This window comes from Ixodes scapularis, unplaced genomic scaffold (genome assembly GCF_016920785.2).
Source record: "Ixodes scapularis isolate PalLabHiFi unplaced genomic scaffold, ASM1692078v2 ptg000137l_1___fragment_3__unscaffolded, whole genome shotgun sequence".
Classification (NCBI taxonomy): Eukaryota; Metazoa; Arthropoda; class Arachnida; order Ixodida; family Ixodidae; genus Ixodes; species Ixodes scapularis.
Window position 1 is genome coordinate 634208 of NW_024609920.1, and position 25988 is coordinate 660195.

At 47.9% G+C, this 25988-nt stretch overlaps 1 protein-coding gene across 1 annotated transcript; it reads right to left on the reverse strand.

Moving 5' to 3' along the window:
• Nucleotides 1-25988, reverse strand: LOC120846567 (lamin Dm0-like). Its single transcript, XM_040218387.2, has 10 exons — nucleotides 25454-25988; nucleotides 21767-21878; nucleotides 20758-20907; nucleotides 17736-18032; nucleotides 12208-12445; nucleotides 10800-10993; nucleotides 8824-8928; nucleotides 5118-5237; nucleotides 2014-2118; nucleotides 1-139 (listed from the first exon to the last, which is right to left on the reverse strand). Exons 1-9 carry the CDS (start codon nucleotides 25921-25923, stop codon nucleotides 2017-2019), a joined length of 1788 nt encoding a protein of 595 aa, XP_040074321.2. The 5' UTR covers nucleotides 25924-25988; the 3' UTR covers nucleotides 1-139; nucleotides 2014-2016.

A 25988-nucleotide genomic window follows, 5' to 3' on the forward strand; every position in this document is an offset into this window, starting at 1 on the left:
TAAGAGAGAATTACAGAGAAAGGAAAAAGAAGTATAACCAATAAAATAAATGGCACTAAGGTTCCGCCACTCTGATGACTTTTTCATTTTTTTTCTTTCTTCTTTACATCACGCAGCAGCAGTTGGGGTCGTTGGAATCCTGCAAAGGCCGCAAAAAGCAAACGTCAATGTGTGAAAAGAAAACTCACGTAACCTATTTTTACGACAGACTGCCCTGACTAGAGTTCCTCGGTATTCCTGGGATGGTGGCAGTATATAACCGGAAGCAAAGCGCCGGCAGAACATGGGCCAAAGTAACACCTACCGACAAGAAATGCATGCTCTCATGCATTATAGAGCAATCAAAAAGTTTAAAACATGTTGCTATGCACTATGTCCAACATCGCTGCACCAACACCAACGCGATAGCCACTCGCAGCCCAAGAAATGCAGAATATGGCTTATTCAAAGCTTTCGCAAAAGCAAAATCTTGAAGACGAAAAAAAGAAGCATCTGCTCTAGGTAATGCAGCTAACCCTCGTTTGACAATGAGGCTCAGGTATGACAGGCCCTAGAAAGTTCGTGAATTTCACGGCGTGCAACGAGCCTTCGCAACACCAATGCGTTTTCAGAACAAGGACAACCCTAACCGACCGATCTCTCCAAGTGTTCGGCACATGCGCGACGCCGTCAGAACTTTAGTTGGCGGGAGGCAGACGGCGGTGCAGGGGAGGGCTCGCGCCGTCTCGACGCTGCGCACGGGCAGAGTTCCGGAGAAGCTGTCGTCTGTGCTGACAAAGTTCACTCGATGCAGTGAAGTCGTACTGTCCGGCCAGATCGGTCTATTACAGTAAAAGCTCGTTAATCCGAATTTCGAGGGGGCTGCTGAAACAGTCCGAACGATACAAACTTTCAATTAATAAAAGTCAACGAAGAGAAAAGAGCCCCGTCCGGCGTTCGGGAGACTAGAATGCTCTCAACCGCCAGAGGCGTGTAAGTCCGCTGCTGCGGAGACCGAAATGCCTGTTTAGACAGCACGAACCAAAATAATCAAGGCCTGCCAACAGCCTCCTTGGATTAAGTCCACGCAAAGTTATCGCGCCCGGATAGCGCCCGCTCGGCAACTAGACCCGAGCAATAGCTCGCTGCAACGTCGAAATACTAGAACACGGGCTTTGAACACTATAGGTGGTGTTGCTTTATTCCTCCAAAACTGGGCGTATCAAACATTCTAAACTTGATGAACCCCTATTGGTTCTGGCATTAAAGGGGCGCTAAACCACTTTCTACGGTAGTCTAGGTGCCAATTCAATCTACAAGCAGTAACCTTACTTAAAAATAAATTACATTTATGTGTAGCAGATTAAAAAAAATTAAGATAGGTATCAAAGGCCAATTATCTCAGAACTATCACACGCCAGAGGGCACAGTCGGAAAAAAATAAGCTCCTCTCCGACGGTGGCCTCTGGTGTTCGTAATAGTTCCAGGGTAATCAACCTTTAATACCGATCTCATTAGAGGAATCGCCACGCATGGATGTGATGTTTGGTTTCTTAGCACGCTTAGAGCCCATAGATTGAGGTAGTGGTCATAGACTATCGCGGAACATGATTTAGTGCCCCTGGAATGCGATGAAGCAGTAAACAAGCCTACAATGTAAACAATACATATATAAGCGAGCGTTCACCTCATTGTCACGCGTCAATTAGTTGCTTGGTTCTGCCAAAACAAGTCTTAAAATGGAGAACAACTATCTGGCGCGCTTTCGCGTGCTGTACCAACAAAGGGTATCGTCACGCCCCTGCGGAGAATTGAGGATTAATTTCGATCACTGGGAGAAGCTTTCAAAAAGGAACCACCCCGACCGGAATTCAAACTTGCTGGGGCACTCTCGGCCAACCCTCCCGGAACCCAGTTTTAATATATATATGCTGTTAGAAAAAGTTTCCAATTGTTTTAATTAATTTTTCTTTCCTGCATAAATTAAGAAGCCATGCCCCATTGAAGAAACCGAAGGAAAGAAGAGGTACTCACGTGCTATTGGAAAAAGGGCTCACGCCCCGTCGAATATCCTCCCGCGCCAGACGACCTTTCCGAGAGGCGCCTGAACTGACGCCGCCGATTTTCCCGAAAGGCCACCTGGGGGCGCAACGACAGTGAGCATCAACTCGTCAGCCGTAACATGCCGCAGAAGCGCTAGAGTTCCGGTTACACTGCTAATTCATGATAAAAAATAGACTTTGCAAACAATGCACTGCCTCGTCACGTGGGTCATAGAAAAATCATCTGCAGAAACGTTCGAAGCATGCATATGTGTTAAAGGTGCTTCGAATGTGCCCGAGGCCTGCCTGCAGGTAATTTTCAAAATGTGTGCAGCGGAGTGTGTCATTCGTATCGTGCGCGAGCAACGGGACTGCGGCCGAGAGCTTCAATGCGGCCGAGAGCTTCAATGCGGCCGAGAGCTTCAATGCGGCCGAGAGCTTCAATGCGGCCGAGAGCTTCAATGCGGCCGAGAGCTTCAATGCGGCCGAGAGCTTCAATGCGGCCGAGAGCTTCAATGCGGCCGAGAGCTTCAATGCGGCCTAGAGCTTCAATGCGGCCTAGAGCTTCAATTATGGCCGAGAGCTTCAATTACGGCCGAGAGCTTCAATTACGGCCGAGAGCTTCAATTACGGCCGAGAGCTTCAATTACGGCCGAGAGCTTCAATTACGGCCGAGAGCTTCAATTACGGCCGAGAGCTTCAATTACGGCCGAGAGCTTCAATTACGGCCGAGAGCTTCAATTACGGCCGAGAGCTTCAATTACGGCCGAGAGCTTCAATGCGGCCGAGAGCTTCAATGCTTCCGAGAGCTTCAATGCTTCCGAGAGCTTCAATGCTTCCGAGAGCTTCAATGCTTCCGAGAGCTTCAATGCGGCCGAGAGCTTCAACATGACAACCTAAGAAATTCGAGGGTCATTTCCATAGGGTTACCGCAGCAAAGAAGCCGCTCCGCAAGGTGACCGCCGTATGTGTACGACCGTGAGTACACCTACGAAAGCTCATCCCCTAAATGCAGAATCGCGTGCACAGGTGCTAACATCGAGGTTTTTTTTAGAACCATAGCAGTTTTATTTGCAGCGTTTCACTTTGCTGGAACATAAACTAGGTTTGTACTGCAAGTGCTGGGAAGTATTTAATACAGGGTGTCTAGCAAATTATTTTGAAATTCCTTGACTGTTTCAGGTTTTCCCAGACAAATTTAGGAGAAATTTCCTGACCGCTGTAGAGGCGATTAAATATATAGGAACATTACAACACAAGGTATTGAGCATTGAGCAGTGTGAGGATCATTTTGCATGGGCTTAATCCAACCTTCATATTAAAAAATATTTGGGTTCGTCCTGCCTGGAATAAATGAGCCCTTTCTTGTCGCGGACATCGTCAGTGAAGAGCCCACTTCCAGAAACACGATGAAAACACGATGCTCAACCACACACGCCTTGTTACTAACAGAATGGCAGCACGGCCGCCAAACGGACACTTTTGGATACCTCCGGCTTGGATTATATTGGGGTCTGTGGCTTTCCAATTTGTTACTAAATCGAGTAACTCCAACTGGATTTAGCCTAGTGTCGTGCCCTCAAAATAATCCAACCCAATCCAAGGCTTCGACTGGGTTTGACGGCTGTTCCAATAGGCATCGGGTAGCACATTCTACATCGTGTGAGCAGAGACCATGCTCCGCTCTAAGCAAACTTTATTGCCCACTTTTCTGCACCCAAGTCTTCAAGTCTGCTCAGGGCACTCAATGGCGTTTCCGGCTCGTTTTCCTTGACTGGGCTCGATTTTTTTACAGTATTCCTAACAATTCCCCGAGTTGTCCTGGTAATTAAAATTTCCCTAACGATTCCCGGTTTTCCCAGTCGCTAGACTACATGTGAATATAACTTTACTGTGCAATGCCTGAAATTGTACAAAGAAATTTTTGGGGGGAACAAATTTTTATTAAAACTAAAGTGGCATGACTCTCGATCAATAATGCTACATGCACAATACACCATAGCATGTATGATGTATGATGCAACGACACGATGGTTAGGATTTATGGATGTGTACATTGAATCCATCGGATGGATGGATAAATGAACAGATAGGCTGAACCAAGGAATCTGGCAGCAGCTTGCGCCACCTGGTATATGAAATAGCCAAGGTTGTCGACAGAGTTCACTTTCTGCTAAATTTAGCGCCACCGCGATTTTTTGCAGAGCGTAGCATAGTTAGTCAGTTTCACGCTTTTGGTGCCGCTAGGCGCAGGAAATTTGAATGTATCAAAATGGCACAATTGGTGCAGCTGTCCCGCCCCTGCAAATAGAGCCCAGGGACAACTAGAAAGTTTTAAAGCACTATATGGAGATAGACAGAATCAAAGCAAGTATCAGCCCCTCAGAAGAGCAACCAGACACGGCAATAGAAGTGTCGAGAAGAGCTCATTGTAAAAGCCACTTCTGAACTACATGCCGACTGAAGAAAGACACAGCATGAACACGTGCAAACGGTTATTATTGGTGTCGAATCAAAGATAAATCAAGCAGTGTTCACCAAAAAAGGACACAATACCACAATTCAAAGGGAAAAACAAAGCTTGTACCCTTTAATTTCACACATCGATGATATCTTACATGCAAGTGTCTTATGAATAACTATTTTCCCTTCTGGTACCGTGAAACCCTTTATTTTCGCGGCCCCGAATTTTCGAAAATTGAACTGCGGGGTCATATTCGCGACCATTAAATTTCGCGATTTCTTAAGGCTGGAATTTACCTATAGAAACCACTAAACTAAAATCACTAAAACCAATTTTACAATTCACGTATTTCGCAAAAATTAGAGGCTCCAAAACATTAAGGGTTTAAAAGTATATGAATGAAAAGGCAAAAAGGATCTTAACAGGTTTTCACACCAAATCAAAGTGCGGGCAATACATAGGCTTTTCAAAGGAAGCTCTAGATGACTTGATTTAATTTTAACTTTACTGGACCGTTTTCGAACAGATGGAGGCCTCTCAAAGGTGGTAACTGAACGAGCAACTTCACAAGAAAATTACACCTATAGTGCAGCCCATCTACAATGGCAAAACACTAACCCGAAGGCGCTCACCTCCTCCCCATCAGCGCTGAGCAAGGCTGTGCGCATCGGTTCAACGTGGGGCCACTGCTGGTTGCGCATGACCAGGTCCGACGGAGGGCTGTGTGCTGCACCGGCGTCGGAGCTCCATACCTGCACAGCATTCCAACTTCGGATGAGTAGTGGTCATCTCACCGCAAAGGAGGTATACTAACGCAAGAATGTGGGCAAGCTGGTTGAAAGAGAAGCTAAAAACAGTTCTTTAAGAAAAGAAAAACAAAAAAAATGAATGTTTTAATGTAGGCATTTTAAAAATTATGTCCAAGTTTTCTTTCGGTCTTATTACTAGGAGTGTCAAAATCGCTAATTAAAATTTCGACGTAGCCCTGCCCGTCGTTGCATGCCGAGAGCAGGAGAGCGTGAAGGCGGATAGAAAAAAATTCAAGAAGAACGCGCTGATCCACAGTAGAGTCGCAGCGACAGCCACGAAACGACATGGCGAAGTTGTCGGGCACCGGCGTCGCGTTCACACACCGTTGGGTGCGTGAACAAAAGCGTACAAAACGAAATAGGCATACGATTATTTTGTTTTGAAAAACGCTCGTATCCTTTTTGTTCCGGATAGCGTAAAATCGCTTTCCCCTGCACGAGCTCTTGGCATTGACATTGCTACAACGGTCTTCTGTTATCGTCTATTTTTTTTTCTTTTCCAGAGAGCGCGTGCGGTGGGTGCTACAAAAGCCTCCGGTATAGAGCGGGTTGTTGATGCTGTGGCATCAACAACTCCGCACGGAGCGAACCCGGGTTTGATGCCCGTGGGCGGCGAGCAATCTTTTTTGAAGATTTTGCAACACTGGTGACGGACGTCCTACATTGTCAAAAACAACGGACGTTATTTCAAGTGGTGGCAAGTAACAGTTCTCGCTGCGAGACTAACAAAAGGGACGTCATCGGTCAAACGACTCTGCTCGGCACTGTGCGGGGAGGACGACTATAACGTCGCAATGTCTTCGACGGATAACAGGTGGCGGCAAGGCTCGCCGCATGCCCTTCGGCAATCGCTGCACACACATTTCAAAATATACGAGGTTTACGTTTACTTCAGTCCAAAAGCGCGATGACTGAATTCATGGGACAAAAAGCTATAGTAGAAGACCGCTCCAAACTGTTTTTTAAGGCGCTTCAGCTTTTTTCAGAAGGGCATAATAAATCCTGGTGCGAGGGAAAGGACGGACAAAGGACACACTAAACTCCCAAGTTTTTTTGTTTGTCCTTCGTCCGGTCTTCCTTGGCCAGTCTTCCCCTCGCTCTGGGATTTACGGTGTCTGCCTAGTCTGTTTACTAGGACGAAAAAAATGTTATGGTAGGGTTTCTATTGATACTTCAATTTCCACTACCAGCACTATGGGCTTATGATACAAAGCAAAGTAGCAATTTGCTATAGGAATAGCTACACATACCAAACAGATTTTACTTTTATCGACCCAGGCCAATGTAAAGCAGGCGCACGCATAAAGAATTGGTCAAGCTCAAAGCCAATAGCGGTTTTGGCAGAATAATTTCAAACCGATTATTGGATAGTTTCTTCGAGCCTTTTACTAGTGATGGACCGAATCTGCTCAACTTCAGATTCGGAAAAGTTCGGCAAAGATTCGGCAAAACTTCGGAAAATGTCTGCGCACGCGCGAGAACGCGACGGAGCCTTGGATTGCAAATGGACGCTGTGCAGTCGTGCGGTTACCATCGTGCAGCGTAGTACAACCAGCGGTTACGCCGCGGTGTGGGGTAGGCAACACGGTAACTGCGTTTGTGATCGAGCGTGGTCCTCTTCAATATTTTCTGCCTCAAGAATAGAAGATCGACCAGTAATTTACGCAGTCCACTGCGCAAGTGACGAATGATGCCATGTATTCTGAAACAGACACATTGTCCCACAATTACTTTAAACCACTCCTCGCGATTATAACAATTCTTTTTTCGGCTCAAACAACAAAATATTGCTTCTTCAATTAGTGTTATCTCGCAATTTTCATGTGTCTGCATAAAACTAAACACGGAACTGCAATGCTCGACATTGCACATCTTACATTCACTCTCCCCATCTTCCGAAACGTTCGTGTATTCTTAAACACCAGAAACCGGTATTTTAAAGGTTAAAAACGAGACGTTGTGAATATGGGACGCACACTTTCATGCAAAGCCGACTCCAAGTGACTCAGCAACCGTTGCATTCGTTTTCCCGCACAAAACGGTGGCTCCCAGAGAAAGCAAGAACGCAGCGTTATTGCTTTCATTTTAGCAATGTGCACACACACGCCGGCCTGCGCTGATGATACCTTAAAACCGAAACTCGTAGAGTGATTCGTGACTGCGCCACGCTCGCTTCTACCCAACCTCCCTGTCACGCCACTCCTGCAATGAGTCACTAAAATTGCCAGTAAACACACAAATACAACATATAATGCATATAAGCCCAGTTATTACTAAACAAGATGACATTCTAGAAGATAATTGTATCGGTGTCGTTTTTAGGTTAAGAAAAAAACACTTTTTTTGCCAAGAAAAACTAAATATCAACGCTAAGCCTAATAACAATGTATCGAATCGAAAATTCGGCACCAAACTTTCGATTCGGCAAAAGTTTGGCCCATCACTACCTTTTACTACCGTTTTACCATGCTTAAACGAAAATTCAGCTGAACTCGTGAAGGTTGTGCCCAACCTTCACTTGTCCCCTTCTAAGCTTTGTTAGTTTTAATGTAACTATATCCGTGAACCATGGCCTCAGAAAGTCCAATGCCGACATGGGGGTGGCAAAAGAAAACGACAGATTTGACGCAAAATTAAGCCCAAAGAGACGCCCAGCCATCCTCACCGAGCGAATTTATAAATCAGCTCGATAGACACAAATATTCTTTTTTTATTCTCAATCCTCCACAAAAATAAATAAATAAATAAACACGATTAATAAAAGCAGATTGTCAGGACTGTAATGCCTGCGATCCCCGCCGAACATCCGCGTACAGCGGAAAACCAATGCCCGCGAGCTTCGCAGGTACTGCTTTTCCGCAGCACACGGGTGCTTGGCAAGGAGTGCCCTCAACGGGGCCAGGCCCACTCCCGATGAACGAATGGCACGAATTAAGCGAAAGCTCCACTTGAATTAAGCAGCTTAAAAATGCATCAAAACATAGCGGGAAAAGCAAAATATTTATATTTGTCCGAAATAAAAGTGAGTACGAAAATTTCTAGGTTGAATTATCGCGAGACCACTGTATGCACCGTTTCACTGCGAGTCCTACCACAGCCGACGCGACGATTCGACGAAGACAATCGAGCAAAGCCAAAACCGTGCCGTTACACCGCTCGTCTTTGTGGATACGCCATCACCAACTTAACCAATCGCAAACATAAAAAAAAGTGGGACCTCGTTGCATCCACTGCACGCGATTGGTGTAGCCGACGATGGCAGATGCGCAAAGGCAACAAGTGCAGGGACGACGCGCTTCGGGCGCTGCTCAACCGACACTGAAGGACGGTAGCGCAGCCTGTGGTCGGACTTAAAGAAAAACTGAGTCTTCGAAAAATGTCGCCCATAAAAAAGCAAGCCAGGGGGTATTTACGCCAGTCCCTCTATGAAAGACTAAGTTTGAACTGACGAAAGCCTCGTTCTACTTTTATGAAACAAATGGAACCAGTGCCTTCGACGAAGAAAAACAATTCAAGAACTGCAACGAACCGTGATGGTGGTTCCCGGTTGGATTACGTGGGTCCGGTGGAACCGGAAGGTGAACTCATCGTTGCCGGACCTCCGGTCAATCCGCCAGCCAGCCAATGGAATCTCCTGAAAAAAAAAAATATATATATATATATATCTCGAAGGCGCACCTGCAAGGATCAGCTAACGCGCGGTTGGACCGTCGCTTACGGGGAGTGGAGCCTGTTCCTTGGAGTCTCGAGCCCGAAAAGGAGAGCATCCCAAATATTTCTCGCAAACCGAGTGGCCAGCTGAGCTGGCAATCTTGTACCGCAATTCGAAAAGCAAAGTCGAGCACCAAATTGTTCTCCGGAAACTTGCACAGGTTTTTATTTCACTTAGAGATGTTAAAATGCTGTGGAATGTACCCCGTTTTCGCAGTTAACCGAGAGTGAAGCGTCTGTTTTATTTCCACCACCCATACCAGGCTGCTCCAATTTGTCGAGATTCGAGAAAAAACTTTGCCTTGGTGAAGCTAACTGCGAATGTGTTCAATCGTTGCAGACGTCTGCGAGCAACGCAAACGAAAATAGAAATGGAATTTCAAACACTGAAAGTAAACGACAACACAATCTACAGATAACAATGCCCGTGCTTCTTAGGAGAGGGGCAGGGAAACAGTAGCATAGAGAATGAAAGTACTGCAGCTTGTGCAGCGAAAATTCGTGCCGCAGAGCTCAAGGATCACGTGCTCAATTCACTCTTGTCCGTTCTAATGTGAATGAGCACCATACCGGCGTGCAGCCTTGTGTCACTACTGCGTGATGCACGTTAAAAAACCCCAGGCTGGTGGCCGTACTGCACTGGCTAAATTTCCTGTCTACGGAGCGACTACTTCCCACTGTATAGACATACGAACACGACGATTACTTTAGCTTGGGAAAGAATGCAGAAGAAATCAACTATGTGTTAAACTTTGTTTTACCTGAAGTCCTAATGTCGCTATGCCACGAGCCAATAGGGTATATCAAGCGGCTTCAAGTACATAGCGCGACGATATTCGAGCGCCTATTTTATTGTCGAAATGTCAACCACGTTTGTGCTAGACCAGAGACACCAATTTTTTGCTCTTAAAGCACCAACATATTATTGAAGAAAAATTAAACCGAATGTCGTCACGTCACTCTGAATTAAAAGCAGCGCCGCTCCGCGAAAGTACTGAGGCAAGCTACAAGCGCACAAATCCTGTCAAACTTTGCTGAACCGGATTTTCCTTTACTCTCGCACCTATGCAACTCCTGCGGGGGCAACTAAAAGGATCAGGTTTGTAACGAGCCTCTCTGCGTTAGTGATGTCGCGTTTTTCTTGACGGTGTGTTTGCGAGTTTCGCCACTTGTGGTGGCAACGGATCACAACCTGACCGTTTCAGTTGCCCCGCTCTCCACAGGCGTTGAATAGGCACGGGAGAACAAGGAAACCCGGATCGGTCCTGTTTGACAGGGCTCGCGTCATCGTGCGAGCCCCGTCGTTTTGGCCCTATGTTTTGGCGTCTCTTCGAGCAAACAATTGGCGCCTCCGCGGTGTCGCCATCAAATGTGCTGTGACCTCACACTTCCGAGTATATCCGCTTGAGTTTGTTTCAGCCTTTGGTTCTGTTCCGACTTCCGACAAGACAGTGTTAGGCTCTGTGCAATTCAAACGTGATTTCCCTTTCATGTCACAGGCTTCCAAGCATTGGCCTTACAGCTCCTAGATAACAAGGCTGCAGTTATGAATTCTAAACGCCGCCTAAAGAGGCAACACGGGGCATTGACTGATCAAGTGCCATATCAGCGTCTGACGAAGACTTGTCTTTAATCGACTAGAACTTGACCGTCGGCTAAACGCCGTCGCAGCACTTGGGTCCACCCTATGCCCCCGCGTTTGCCCTTCAGAAGACGTCGAAAATTCGGCACCACGGCCTTACCCAGGAGACGTCTATAGGCTTTAGATGGCAGAAGTGGGCGACGTTTACCAACCTTCGTGCCCTTGTTCTTTACGATGACGTATTTTCCGACTGGGCAGTGGTCCGAGATCTCCAGGTCCCCCTTGGCGGATGCGGAGACCTGGACGTCGAAGTTTGACTGCTCCTCCCGGTGGGAGAAGGTCAGCCTGCGCTTGGCGCCTCGGAGCAGCGGACTGGTGTACATCTCAGCCCCGCTGGTAGATGCGCCTGAGAGGGACAAAATATCGTTCGCATCTCGCACGGTGAATCGCGTGTGTGCGGCACGGTTAACGCGTCGCTCGCCTCCATTGCCCGCCCTTGACTGCGCTACACGACGAGCGAGTCTGACAAAATCCGTCCCTTCGCACGAAAGGGGAGGGGCATAAAAGCGAGGAGTCTCATTGCGCACAAGAAAGGAGGCGCAAAAAAAATGAAAGGCAGCGTCCTTTGTATGGAGTTTGGTTTTGCGCCGTTAATGCGCGCTGAGCAATGTCGTCAGAACCACCACGACAATGCTGCTTTTTCGCAGTTTACTTTTTACGGACGCTAGTGGTCTTTGCGTTTTACAGTTCACGTTGCGTTCCCAAATATGTGCCCCCTACACTAGCAGTTTTGACGGCATCACTTTTGATTCTAAGAAAAAAAAAAAAGGAAAACCGGCGATCGCACGTGTGCGCCTACAATCCCGTGCCGGGATCCTACGTGAAAAGAGCAGACAACGTAATGTGCAAGCCTTGTCTTCTGGGTGGTGGTGGTGCGGTGCCTGGAAAGAGTCTCCGCAAGGGCGATTAAAAAGTGGGAAAAGAAATAGGGCGATAGGTGAGGCGAGTTTCTTTCGCTGCGACGAGTCGGAGTTGCTCCCAAAGGGTCGCCAACATCATTTTTACGCATTGCGTAAAGAGAACCACGACGGGCGAGGTTTCCCTGCTCATTTTGAAGTTCTTTCTGTGTAACAAAGCGACACCAGCAACGTGGCCTTATCGGGACCACCACATTCCAAAGTGGCCGAAATGCATGGAACCCTTTCCTCTAGATCATTTTTAAGAGTTAATATAATTTTCCACGGGGAAACGTCGCATGCATTTGGGCCGGTTTGGAATGGCTGTTCCCCAAGGGCCCAGATCACTGGCAACGCTTTCAGACAAAGAAGCAAAAAAGCATCAGTTGCAAGGTCTGCACCTACTGCAGGTTTGTTTCGTACTTGCACAAAGAAAAACACAGACCTATGACATTCTATACAACAAAAATTTTACAAGCGCCCTAACGATTGTACTAGCAAAAGCCCGGCCAACCTATTGTCTGCTCTCATTTTCCGCCCTTCTGTAGCTTTTTTTTCTCATTTCACTCGGGATTACTTACTCCACCGCTTACGCAATTCGCCGCGTTCTGCTCCCATCGCGAACCCCCACCCCGAGATTCTCACATAAACTCTACGGACTCACTGGGCGTAATGTGCAGCCGGGACTCTTCGCCCTCCAGGAGCTTGCGGTACGCGGCAGTCTCGAGGTCCAGAGCCACCTTGATGTCCAGCAGGTTCTGGTACTCCCGCAGCTGGTCCTCGATCTCCGCCCGCAACCGGGAGACCTCTTCCTCCTTGGCCATCAGGGCCCGGCCGTGCCACTCCCGCTCCTGGTCCAGCAGACGCTCCAGGTCTCGCACACGGGCCGTCAGGGACAGGTTCTGCGGCGGAAGACTCAAGTCACGGTCTCTTCCCAATCTTCCTACCAGGAGTCGTCCTGCGATTCCTGCCCTGGCCTGGGGAGCTTCTCGGTCACAACAGCGTGCAAAGACCACGACATCATGAAATGGTCATTCACTCTCTCCACCTTAACGTGATGGTCAAGCCGATCCACTTCTCCAGACTCCAGACGCTCGAAATGCCGAGAACAAACGAGTGGAAACAAGGCGACTACCAACTAAATTGCATCTCACACCGTCGATACTGCATTAAAAAAATTATTTCCGCAAAAAATTTTTTTTTCACAGGCATGTTATAATTTTACTTAAAGGAGCTCTGCAACAGTTTCAATGCTTTGCTTAAATCATTTGGGACTTCGTGTCTTGACCTATCTGAAGTAAAGAAAAACCGATTTTGCCTGCATGTCCCAGTTTTTATTTTAAAAATGGACAAAGATTCAGGTTTTCGGCACCTCTCAACTCCTTCACCATCTTCCTAGTCACGTGCGCTGTGACGTCAATGGGGTTTACGCGGGGTTCCGGTGAAGCTTCCTCTTTAGAGCCATCAATGGGCAGCGATAACTCATTCGCTCGCGACCGCGTGACCACGTGCTAGCGGGCGCAGCCAGCGCAACGCGAGCAATATGGTGAAAGGATGAAGGTTTCATCCGGGTCCGGCTATCCACTTCCGGTTCTGTCCCCCTCCGGCTTCTGGCGGCTGTTCGCGGTAGCAGATAGAGCTGACGGTTTTGTGGACCTAGGATAGATGGCGCCACTAAAACTTCGTATAACAAAAGATTTGTCGATGATACCAGGTTTTTGACACATTTATATTCATGTTGAAACAACAAGATTTATAAAAAAAAGTGACTTTTTATCGAGCAGGTATTCGCACAACTTGCCATCTTTCTAAAAGACACCCCATTCACGTCATGCAACCTGTTTCCTATGGCCACCGCTCGCGGCTGCAGGTCGCGGGATATTTTAATTTTTACCTCTCGATTACGCGGCGGAATCGCAACATTTCGAAGGAAGGAGGTGTGTTTTCCGTTCTTTGTGACAAGATGAACAATGTGAAAAGCAAAAGATGCCAATTTTTTCAACGTTAAAATCTTTGCATACCTTCTTAGAAATAAAACAACAAAAAACTTTATTTTCAGTTGCTCTTTAAGGTAATTAAATTAAATTTTAACAAAGCATCTCGGCCAGTTGTACACGAGTTCAACTTAAACCAATGAGGTTGGTACTACAAGTGTTGGAAAGAATTGCATTAAACTTTAGTGCGAAATATATCTCAAATCGCTCAGAGAAAGAAATTTATTTTAGAAAAAATGTAATTAAAACCGGAGGGGCAAGACTCGGCAACAAATTTTAGATGCTACATTGTATGCGTACAATATAACTGTACATATACAGTCGGGGACAAAAGTCCCCAGGACGCGCGAGCTGCGACTGTAACGCATCGCTCTGCCATCCGCCGGCGGGTCGCCTGGTTTCGAGATCACACAAAAGCGCATGCGCGTCCTGTGCCTGCAAGCGTGTGTGTTTTGCCGCTTTTCTGCGTCGCGGCGCCTAACTCGGAATCGGGCGCGTGGTACCGCCTCGGAGATAGCGCTCACCGCGCTTACTGACATGGCAACTATGAAGCAGGGCGTCACGGCTGCTCAACTGAGCGATAAGCCCAGCTGGTTATAAAGCAAGATGCGCTGACACGGCGAAATGCAGCACAATGCCGCAGGCGATATCTCCAGTTTTGGAATGTGTAGCAGACGCTCGTCAGCCGCAAGCGCTATCTCCGAAGCGGCACCACGCGCCCGATTCCGAGTTCGGCGCCGCGCCGCAGAAAAGCGGAAAAACACACATGCTTGCAAACTCAGTAGGACGCGCATGCGCTTTTGTGTGATCTGGAAACCAGGCGGTCCGGCGGCAGATGGCAGAGCAATGCGTTTCAGTCGCAGCTCGCGCGTCCTGGGGATTTTTGTCCCCGACTGTACAATGTATGACGCAGCAGTACGATGGCTAGGATGTATGATACACCGAATCCATCGGATGGATGGATTGACAGATATGGCTGAACCAAGGAATCGGGTGGCGGCTTGCAGCACCTGGCAACGAAATAGCCAAGGATGTCGACTGAGGTTTCGCCATCCGCTAAACGTAGCGTCGCCGTAATCTTCGGAGCAGCGCGGCACAATCACGGCCGATTTCTGGCTTTTGGCACCGCCAGGCGCAGGAAATTGTGATTGTATCCAAATGGCGCGGCTGTGCCGCCCCTGGCAAGCTTCCGTGAACTGAAGAACTGAAAATCGACTGCTGCGACACCGCCACGACCGTGGAGGGCGACGAAACTTCTACGAGTCATTGCGTGGAAATTAAGGTCATTTGTTAGGACGTTGTTAAAACACCGGTTGGAGACTTGGTCGAGGCACCGCACCTGAACTGTCTTTGAGTACCGAAAATGTTGGGCATCAACTCTAGACTTAGTAACAAGCTGAAACGACTGAGAAGAAAGGGACAGGACGGTGGGCTTACTGACAACTGTCAGTTTAATAGAGCATGTAGGGAAAAACAAGGTGGAAGTGAAAAAGGAGAAGAGAAAGATAGAAATAAACTCTCAGCTGCCACTAAGAGAGAATATTTAGTTGTAATGACATGGATGCCGAGAGCACCATATCCCATGTCGGCACCCAGAGGAGAAGAAGAAAATGCGCGCTACAGTCCATGCCAGGCGTCATGAGCAGTTTATTCACTGTGCGGCTAGAAAGTCTATCCTGAAGGCAACAGTGAATAAATGCTCATGACGCCTGGCATGGACTGTAGCGCGCCGACATGGGATATGCTACTCTCATTATCCATGCCATTACAACTTTTTTTAAAATATATTCTTTAAAAAAAATGTTTATTTCGATTTTTAAAGCTAAATATTTTGTCTTAATAGCAGCTCAGAGTTTATTTCTAACTTTCTATTGTTTTTCACTTCCACCTTGTCTTTCTCAACACGCTCTATAATATCGACAGTTGTAAGTGAGCACTCTGTCCTGTCCCCTTCCCTTAGTCATTTGCGCTTGTTAACTCAAAGTCTAGATGTTCAGCCAACTAGTCTCCCCCCCCCCATTGATCTTGATCAATTGGGGGGGGGGGGGGGGGGCTAGTTGGACCTGGTTCCCATGTATGCGCACTGTCGACACTCGACCATTTTGGACGAGCATAACCCGTCACCCCGGAGTTGTCCCGCAAACTGTTAAGGACGAGTGCAGCTCATCTGAGGCCAGATTCATAAAAAACCTCTTACCTACGACAACTTAGCTACGAAGTTCGTAAAGTTACGATCATCGTAAGATGAGGCGAGAACTGTACTCACAAACGCATTCTTAAGTGAGAGGAGGAAAGTTACGACCTCTTACGGAGAAGCGATGACTTCCGGTGCTGTTGCTATGGCAACGGCGTCTTCGGCAAAACGAACAACCAATTAGAGAGCTAGGCACAGTTCGGAGCACTTGGATTGTTAATAACAAACACAGGCTAACCACTCGTTGATAGACATCTCTGTGTATGTCCTGTCCTGTTTGTGTGTAAATGTGTAGTGTTCAAGCTGATTCTCATAAACACGGGCGACCTTTCCACCACCGCTTGTCTGGGGTTCGTGTCCGTGCAGTGGTATATCGACGCTAACACGATTTAAACGCTTCGTTGACTGCTACAAACTCGATCGCTACAAAGTGAACACAACTGTCATCGTTGGTAAAAGCCCCGTGCCAGTCGTTTGCAAAGAGACGTAGAAGAAAACAAACCGCCGCGGCGTTTCTCGCGGCCTTGGAATTGCAGGAGCGAGCCGACGTTAAAAAAATACGTTTGAACTACGAGAGTGTCAGCAATACGTTTGATCGAAGTGCCGGATTCAGATTGCGTTTCGGTAAGCGCTTCGGAACCGATCTTCTACGATTGCAACTCGATACTGACATGACAGTCGGAAAAGAAAGGTTGGACCGGCATCGCGTAGCTCCCACAAACGGATATACAGCTCGACAGTTAAAAATGGCATACTAATAAGGAAGTGTACAAACCGTGTTGCGAAGGTAATCCATACGGCGTTTATTTGAGCTCTATAAAACACAAAACAAGGAGATAGAATCGAGGAGTCCCTTTTCGACGACAGCGTTCGTCACCGCTGCCTCGGAAAACAAGGTGATCGAGATGATGAGGGGAATCGGTTGACCTCTGAAATTTAGTTAAGCTATCAAACGGCAGTGTCCACAAGGGCCGCGCGGGCATATTCCATTCAGCAAGCCAGCCGGTCGTGGGCAGACGGTCTTGGCCAAGGACCGTCTGAGCAATGCTGCGCCGGAACGGGTCGGAGTGCCTGCTAGGCCTATATATTCTGCCGAGCTCGCTTGGTCGGTGGGATCGTCGCCTTTGTTGCCTTTTCCGGGTGTCTGTGGATCCCGCGTTCATGTTCGTCGTGGTCGGTTTCAAGTACTTCTTCATTTTTTTCTTGCTGCTTGAAGTCGGGACGCGCAAGAAGAGCAGGCAGAAAAAGAAATGTCCGTTGGGTCGTTGCGAACGAGCAACTGAGTGACGTTGTCGGCCATGTTAATTTGATCATAGAAAGGGCGTAAGACAGCTTCGGAGCTGTCGTAGAATTTTGTCGTAACCTGCGCAAAAGTTACGACAATTTCGTTTCGAGAATACGGATTTTCTCTCAAATTTGTAGTACGCATTTTTTTCGTCGTAAGTTCGCTTTGAGAATCCGGCCTCTGCTTCATCCGCTGATGAAGCTCTCCGCATCTCTACATCGTTGAGTGCAGTACACCTCAGAGCTACAACTATGCAGAGTTTCCAACACAGAATTTGTTTCTGTGTTAGAAACTCTACATGGCTCTAACTCTGAGGTGTAGCGCGCTCAATAAACTCGACGAAAAAAATTCTTGAGCAACTGCTGCGGAGGACTCGCACGCCATTTCCCCGAAAAATTTATGTGAAGAAATTTTCGACTCCCAACATATATTTCTCCTCCAAATTCAGCAGAGAAACTGAGGTCGCACGATTGTCGTGATTTGACCCGACGTCCATCTTCCCGCCAAACATAGTGTGGAAAGTGATGCCGTGTCGTGCCAATTACCTAACTCAATTTAAAGAAGAATTCAATGCAAAGCGATTTCGATTTCTTTGTGCTAGAAGTTTGCGCTGGATGCAATCTGTGACCCCAGGTCTGTTTGCACAATAGAGCCTGCGAAATCTATTCTTAACACCCTAACCCCAACGAATTCTGCACAAAAAGGAAGACGTCCCTGACCTGCGACTCGAGCTCCGAGATCTTGGAGTTGAGTCCCTCGATGCGCGACTTGTACGCTCGCATCTCCTCCATCTTGCTGGAGCTATCGCTGGAGCTCTGCTCGAGCAGTCTCTGCAGGTCACGCATCTTGTTCTCGTAGATGTTCTGCGTTTTCTCCCGGTCGAGCTGCATCTGCGACTCGTACAGTTCTCGCTGTTTCACCAGCGTGTCCGCCAGGCGCAGCTCGTAGCCCTCCCTCAGCCGCCCGTCGATCTCCGTGGTCTCCGTCTGCTTGGCCACGCGCACCTCCTGGAGCTCCTGCATTGAGCAATGGCACCCACGCCAGGGCAAGGAAAGGTTTAGGGGGGGGGGGGGGCGGGGGGGGGGGGGGGGCATGGATGTCGTTTCCTTGAAGGTGTCCTCTGGCATTTTCGTCGTAGTGCCAGATTTGCCTGGAAATTCGTTAAACACGCCAAAAAAGATCACTGAAAAAGTAACCCAAATATTGTGCCAAAATAAAAAAAAAATTCCGCTATTGAACTTACAATTGTCATCCTCACCTTGTCTTTCAAAGCGAGTCTACTGGCCACAATGAAGAGGTGACCTCAGGGGAAGGCAGGGGTTTGCTCTTTGGGCTGTAGACTATTCCCAACAGATTAGTTTCATGGTGTCAAAGGAATGCTTTGGAAGTTGGCTCCAGTCCTTGTCCAGCAGCACAGAACGAACGCTGGGCACAGTCAATTCCTAGACTGCCCGCTCAACCTGCAAGCCTGCCTTTCCCCTAATGTCACGGCATTGAAAAGCGAGGGTATATTTGAATCTTGGTTTTGGAGTCATTTTTATTTGCCGATTTCACAATAGCTATTAGGGGCGAAGCTCCTTGGGGTCTAGCCTTCTCCGTCCGTCCGTCCGGCCGGCGTCTGTGCTCACATAAAAAGAAAACAATGTTTGCGCAGTCGACAGGATTTGAGTCCGTGTGGGGAGACCCCAATGGATTTCTAGTCCATCGCATTAACCACTCGGCCACGACTGCGGGACAAGTAGGGGGCTCTGAGATGTGGTAGTAACACAAGAGCTGGGGTTTGTCATGGATGAAACGTTGCATGTAGCAGCTCAACGTCTATACAGGAGGGCGCTGCTGTCAGATGCGTATATAATCGCGTTAAACTTTGCATGCATTGGCTCAACGTTTATAGACGAGAGGGCGCTGCGGTGAAATGCTCAAATGCGTATATAACTACGTTCCATACCATATATTCTCTTTCTGACATGGACCGTTGACTTAAGCGGTGGAGATCCGTTCCCACGGCTTCTAGCGGATCCAAGCTGATCTGCTAGAAGAATCACTGGCCCCGCATTTCACCGACCACAAAGCAGTAACAATGAAGTCGAAACGCAACCCGCAACTCAACACTAACTATGAGCAATAAAAAAATATTAGTATCATCAGCGCACAGCAGAGCTTTATCCCAATCAATATCATTCACCACGTGGAGATGCGGTCATTTTTTTTTTAATTTCGCGACACTGAATGGCATACCGGAAAGGGTAGAGGCCAGCGATTGCAAAAATAGTTACTTAGGGTAGCTAAAAAAAAAAATTGCCGGAGTACGTTTTTGAAGGGACACTAAACATAGGCAATTTTCTTTTCTACCTGGTTTGGACGGACATGTCTCAAAAAAGATTGTAAAAGAAAATTGTTTTTGTTAATATTTATGTTGATACGAATTTTGACTCACGGGCAAAACCGAAATTGTACCACGGTACGATGATAGTGTTTTCACTGAACTAGTATGCGCTCCGTGATCCAGCAAACTGAGCCCATAAAAGCTGGGTACGAATGAACGGCCGATGGAACGCATTGTTCTATCGCCCGTTTAATTAAGGCATTCTTCGATTAATTTGTGAACCACTCTGGCCGATACATCAAATAGCAAAAAATTCCTTGTGGACGTTCACCCAAAATAGAGACAACTTCTGGAAAGATGGGGTGGGCTATCTTGGGGATGCCACAGCAATTTTATCAAATTAGCGACGAACACCAGGACTAAAAAACATGCTACACGGAAAGCGTCACCACGAATCACGGATGTGGCAAGTTTGCGTTTCACGATGCAATGAAAACGCGAGGATTCGCTACAAACTTTCTGTCACGGGAAAGGATACCGTAGATCAGTGGTTCTCAACCACTGGTGTTTCGCGGACCCCTTGTGGATCGGCGGATATGATGGAGGACCCCATTCGCGGTGAGGGGAAGGAAAAGTTATTGATTAATTATGATAGTGATTTAATAAATGGATGTAACTAAGGGCTAGTGTGAAGTGGATTTCTCTTATTGACGTATACACGAGAAAACTCACCCAAGAAATGGAAGCTTTATTCTTAATCTGAAAAAAGACAACTTTTATCGCCAGGAGGCAGGGCTTCGCGGACCCCAAAGGGTCCGCGGACCCCCATTTGAGAACCACTGCCGTAGATTGTGGATGCAGCAAATTTGAGTTTCATACTGCAATGACCGTGCAGTAGTCTGCTCCAGACTTGCCAGTCACGGAAACCGGTGTCGTGATGAACACTTGTCTTTGTGTTTATCTCTGCATATTGCAGACAAAAAACGAAGAAACGCACTACAAATGCGCTTGCCACGCGTACCAATCCCACGGATCGCGCAGTTGATGAGATTCTTGTCAACGGAAATCGCATCGACCGCGCGATCCGCGTGCGGTCGTTGGAGTTTTTCCACTATGAATATTTAGCTAGAAAAATCGAATGGGCTACCCGTCGGAAGGAGGGTATGTTCACAGGATTTTATGGCATCACATCACTAACATTAGAAAGCAGAACGCTTTTGAAAACACAGTCTTTTGCATACTTTGCCCACTGAATTCACACAGTTGCCGATCAGACTGAAGTTTCTAAATTCACATGCAAAGAAATTTCAAGATCTTTTGCGGGTCCTCCTTCCACATGCTCCCCATTGTCCGGAAATTCTAGAAAGGTCCTAGGGAACCACGCTTACTCTGCGACGTTTCATTCTGATGCTCACCTTCTCGTAGAGGGACTTCCGGAAATCCAGGTCTTTGGAGAGAGTCTTGGCCCTGTTCCGCAGCTCGACGTTCCGCAGAATCTCCGCCTCCAGCTCTTTGCGGAGCTTCTCAAGCTCCTTCGCCATCGCGTCCCGCTCTGCCTCCGCATCCTAAAAAGTGGACCAACAAAACAAAATTAAAGGGCTTTGCATCCGTTCTGGACCGTGGGCCGGGATATGGCACAGACTGTGGTCACCAATCAAGACGAGTGCTGCTGTTGCCACCTGGTCAGCAACTGTACTCTTTCATTTAAAAGTTGCAGTTAGACTTGGCCTTTCTTGAAATGTACAATATCTATGTCTGCACAACCCGGAGTCTAGAAAACTGAAAATTTTTCTACACAGAGCTTTGTAATTTGCAAAGAAGATTCCAGAAAGAGGAATATATACATCCATGCACATACTCTCACATAGCTTACGCTTGAAAACTAAGACCATAAAAAAGATAGCTTGGTTTAGATGCTTTGTTCAAGGCAACGAGCGTGCAATAGCACTAATACACAGTTCCTACCTCAATGAGCAGCCCCACTCTTACACAGTAGAGGTGATAGTGAAGTGGGGATGTTACTACACTACTTACTGCTCTACTCCCTGTTGAGGGAGGGGGATGTTACCAGAGTAATCACTCCTTCCACTCATTGAGGAGGGGTACGGTGTTACACCATTTACTTCCTCCACTCCACACTACTGCATCAAATCAACAGCTGCACTCTGCCCAGACATTTTCTACCACAACGATGCTACCGTGTGACCAATGCCAACACGAGCGACTAAGGTCCGTGCAGGGTTTCCACGCAAGGCTCTCGCTCCAAAATGTTAACTCAAACCAAGGCCAGTCCAGAAGTTTGGTAGACGTAGCGCCAGTTACCTCCCACCACAACGAAAAGTAAGCCGTCAGAAAACTCAGCAAGCCGACCACGCAGACAAACGACGGTTAACGTAAAAACAAGCGTTTGGCCGCTTTCCTTACCTTGAGTTGTGGAAGGGCCTGATTCAGACGTCCCTGGAGGTCGACGTTTTGAGATTGGAGCGACGTGACCTGTTGCTGAGCTGCGGACCACTCGCGTTCTCGTTTGGCGAGTCTGACGGGGTTAAAAAGTTGCAAGCAAATGCACGTCATTGAACGATGTTAGGCAAAAGGCTGCTTTGCACATTTCTGTGTGAAGGCCCGTTCACACACTTGCGCTTGAGTCCGACAAGACCGGTTTTCAAGCCTTTTCCGACGGCTCACGATCGGCTGCATTGCTGCGCATCCGGTCGTAAGCCGTTTCAAGAGGCTTAATTAAAACTCGGCCTTGTCTCAGTCGGTCCAAGTCAAGCGCAAGTGTGTGAACGGGCCTTGAGTGGCAATCAACTGCGTATAACTAGACTGAAGGCTTGAAAGTGTTTGCGTGACCAGACCTACTCCGACATCGAGAAGTGGCTGCTCGCAGGATTGTCGGCATTTTCTCAAACACACGGTTAAAGATGGCTCTGGATAGCGGGCATCACTTCCAAAAAGTATTAATCTGAAATAGGTCATCTTATGCGATAAAAACCGATGGATAGGTGACCACAGTACACAACTCAAAGCAAGTCCAATAAGCACTCAATCGTGTTTGTCTCAGTTTCGCTTCAGATAAATAGGGCTCATTTTAAAAAGAAAAAAAACTGAAAGTGTATTATGTAATCCAATAAAATGCAAGTCATCAGCGAGCCCCGACTGCAAGAAGTGCGTCTACAGTTACACCTGCCGTTACACTTCAATTATAAAGAAAGTTGTCAGGGTGTCTAGCAAATTATATTTTGAAATTCCCCGACTTCTCCAGATTTTCCCTGACAATTTCAGGTGAAATTCCCTGACCAATGTAGAGGCGGGTAAATATAAAAGATAATTACAACACAAGGCATTGAGCATTGAACACTGAGGATCATTTTGCATGGGCTTCACCCAACTTGCATATTCCGAAATATTTGGGCTCGTAAAGTCCAGATTAAACGAGCACTTTCTTGCCGCCGACATCGTCAGTGAAGGGGCCACTTCCGGAAACACGATGAAAGCACGACGCTTAACCACACACATAAATAACCGAACGGCAGCATGACGGCATAGCCGCCAGATGCACACTTTTCCATACTTTCGGCTTAGATTGAATTGGAGTCCGCGGCTTTCCCTTTTGTTACTAAATCTAGTAGCTCTAACTGGATCTAGCCTAGATTCGTGCCCTCAGTTCAATCCAAGCCTTGGACTCAATTTGTCAGCTGTTCCCTTTGCATCGGGTAGCACTCTACAGGGGGTGAGCAGAGCCCGCGCTCCGCTCCAAGCAGAATCCATTGCCTCTTTTTCTTCCCCCAAGTCCTCAAGTCTATGCTCAAGACACTCGATGGCATTTCCGGCACATTTTCTCTGACTGGGCTCGCGTTTTTACAATATCCCTGACGATTCCCCGATTTTTCCTAGTAACTAAAATTTCCCCGACAATTCCCGGTCACTAGACACCCTGAAGTTGTCCAATGAAAGCTGTAGCAATAACCAGTGCAAGCACACCAAGGAAGATGAGGTAAATATACGAGAGGATAAAAACGTTGGGAGGGGGCTGTCCAATATCCCTCATAATTGTTTTTTTTTTATTTTGGGTAATAATTCACTATTGTAATGTTGTGCACGACAAAACTTTTTGGGTGAAATCACAATGTTAATTGGAGAGCCTAGTACGAGTACACTTATATGCTTCATTACAAACAGAACTGGAACACTACAAATGAATTCTGAAAGACCATTGAAACATCAGCCGTTTACTGCATTTGCCACATCTGTCTTTGTTAGGGGCAGATGCAAAGGCAAGGAATCAACAACCCCGTTTGTAAGCTGGTAGAGCGCAGGTGTTCGAAACGTCAGAGCTAGAGTAAAACAAAGGTCAGAAACTCAATAAAAAAAGGACAAATAATTATTGTTGGAACCTCCCAAAACTGGTTTCCATAGATCGAGCAACAGGTTTTGAATTTGTTTTACTTGGTTACGAAAGAGGCTGGCAGACTCGTAGGCCGAGCAGACGATCGAAGACACCAGAACCACTTCACGGCCAGTGTAGTAATAACCTTACCCACGCAGATAACTTATCGCTAACTGCTAACAAAAGGAATGCCTTGTGATATATAGCACAAAGAGAAGTGCCGATGCGGACCTTACACAAGTCCAGATAATAGCTTCTTTTAGTACTCTTCTGTATGCAGTATGCAATGTGTCATGTACAGTCGGGAGCAAAAGTTTGCGGGGCACCGGAGCGCGTGCCGAAATGCATCGCCGCGCCGTCCGACGGCGCGCCGCCGCATTAAGGAGACGTGCTTTGCGCATGCGCGTCTTTCGTGCTCGCAATCATGTCTCTTTCGCTCGTTTCTTTTCGACGCACTCCTGATACCAGGGGTCGGCACCAGGGGCGCGAGTTAGCGGTTCGCTGGTTGTCATGCTGTGTGTCTGCTTCAGCCGCCTCAGCCACCGCGCTTTGTCATGGAAGTCGCGTAGGGGGAAGAGGGGGAGGGGGGTAACCAGGCGCTCAGTCACCCAGCGCGGCTGCTGAGGCAGCTGAAGAGGACGCGAGGCATGACAGCCAGCGAAACATCAACTTGCGCCCCTGGCGCCGACTCAGGTTATCAGGAGTGAGTCGGACAGAAACGAGCGAAAGAGACATGACTGCGATCACGAAGGGCGCGCATGCGCAAAGCGCGGCTTTTTAATGCGGCGGAGCACCGTCTCACGGCGCGGCAATGCATTTCGGCACGCGCTCCCGTGCGCCGCAAACTTTTTCTCCGGACTGTACTATGAGTTTTCCGACAAGTGGGAATTCCACCCACTTCACACGGACATTGCTCCGGAGAAGTTCATCTCAAAACTTCTAGCCAGTCTAGCCATTTCGCAAGCCTGGCTGCTACGTAAGGATGGAAATAAATAAAAATGTAGAAATAAACCTAGAGCTACCACTCTTATGTTCCTTGCGCGCATTGCGAAACGTAGACAAACACACAAGAAAAGAAAACGGAACGTGCTACGCTGAAAAGAGGCGTGGCGGAAATGACACTGACGCCATATCCGGTCGAACCACCGCCACCTATCAGTCAAGGTCGGCAAAACCGTCATTCAACAGCCGGCCGACTGAATCATCAATGAAACCTGCACTTTTAAGTGGAGCTGTTACGCTTCCATTCATTCCGTTTGTAACTGACACTACCCGAGGTGTGTGGGCTACAACGGATTCTTTCCAAGGTAAAAGCTGTCAGGTCACCACAGCATTTGTACTCGGCTCAAAAGCGGCTTCGAAGAAGCAATTACACAGAACCCGCGATGAACCAAAAAAAAAAAAGAAAAGGGGGAGGGGGGCGGGGGGAGAACCCGGCAAGTTGTGACAAATCGTTTATGCCCCGCTCTTCTTTTTTTCTCTAGTTGCTTTAAAGTTTTATCATGTCTAGCTTTAAATAGCTAGCTTATCATGACTCTGCCTCCAAGGCTCACGAAGCCGGTTAAAGATTTGGCGGTCACACAAACCGCCCCGCTTCGAAAAGACAGCTCGAGCGACGGACGCCTAGAAGCCAGACAACGAAAGACCGCGAGCCACAGCCGCTCGCCGAAGTCGCAGGGTTTAGAAATTGCCTCAAGAAAAAGAAATATGGGCTGGCTACTTACTTCGTTCGCAGGGTCTCGGCCTCTGTCTGCCACTTCTTGGCGTCGAGCTGCAGTTTGGCCTTCTCGTTTGCGGTCAGGTCGACGGTGCGGCGTGCGTCGGCAAGCTTACGCTCGTACAGGATTTTAACGCTGGCGACTTCCCGTGTTTGGGTCTCCTGGATCGTCATCTGTTTGGTCAGCTTGCTGTTTTCGGACTCTAGGTGACGAACGCGGTCGATGTACGCAGCCAGCCGGTCGTTCAAGTGGGCCAGCTCGTTCTTCTCCTGAATTCTCGCAACCCTGGACGCCGAGAGCGGCGAGCTCGAGCGTTCCCGGCTCCCGCCGGCGTTGGTGTCCGACGAGCGAGATGTCCGAGGCGAACCCGGGTTCGCCGGGCTGTCCGCGCGGTCTTGCTGCGAAACGTACTGGGACGACGTCGTCGTCGTCGTCGTGGTCGTCACGACTTGTTTGTGGACGCTCCGCGACGTCATTTCGGAGTTTGTGCGGACGTGCGAGATACCAACTGTTCCTGCAGACTTCGTCAGTCGAAGTGCTG

Coding starts and splice junctions, on each gene's coding strand:
- LOC120846567 (XM_040218387.2), bottom strand. CDS start 25,923: ATGACGTCGCGGAGCGTCCACAAACAAGTCGTGACGACCACGACGACG. Junction 12,446..17,735: donor TCTCGGAGCTCGAGTCGCAG/GTCAGGGACGTC, acceptor CTTCCGCCGCAG/AACCTGTCCCTGACGGCCCG. Junction 10,994..12,207: donor CCGGCTGCACATTACGCCCA/GTGAGTCCGTAG, acceptor TGTCCCTCTCAG/GCGCATCTACCAGCGGGGCT.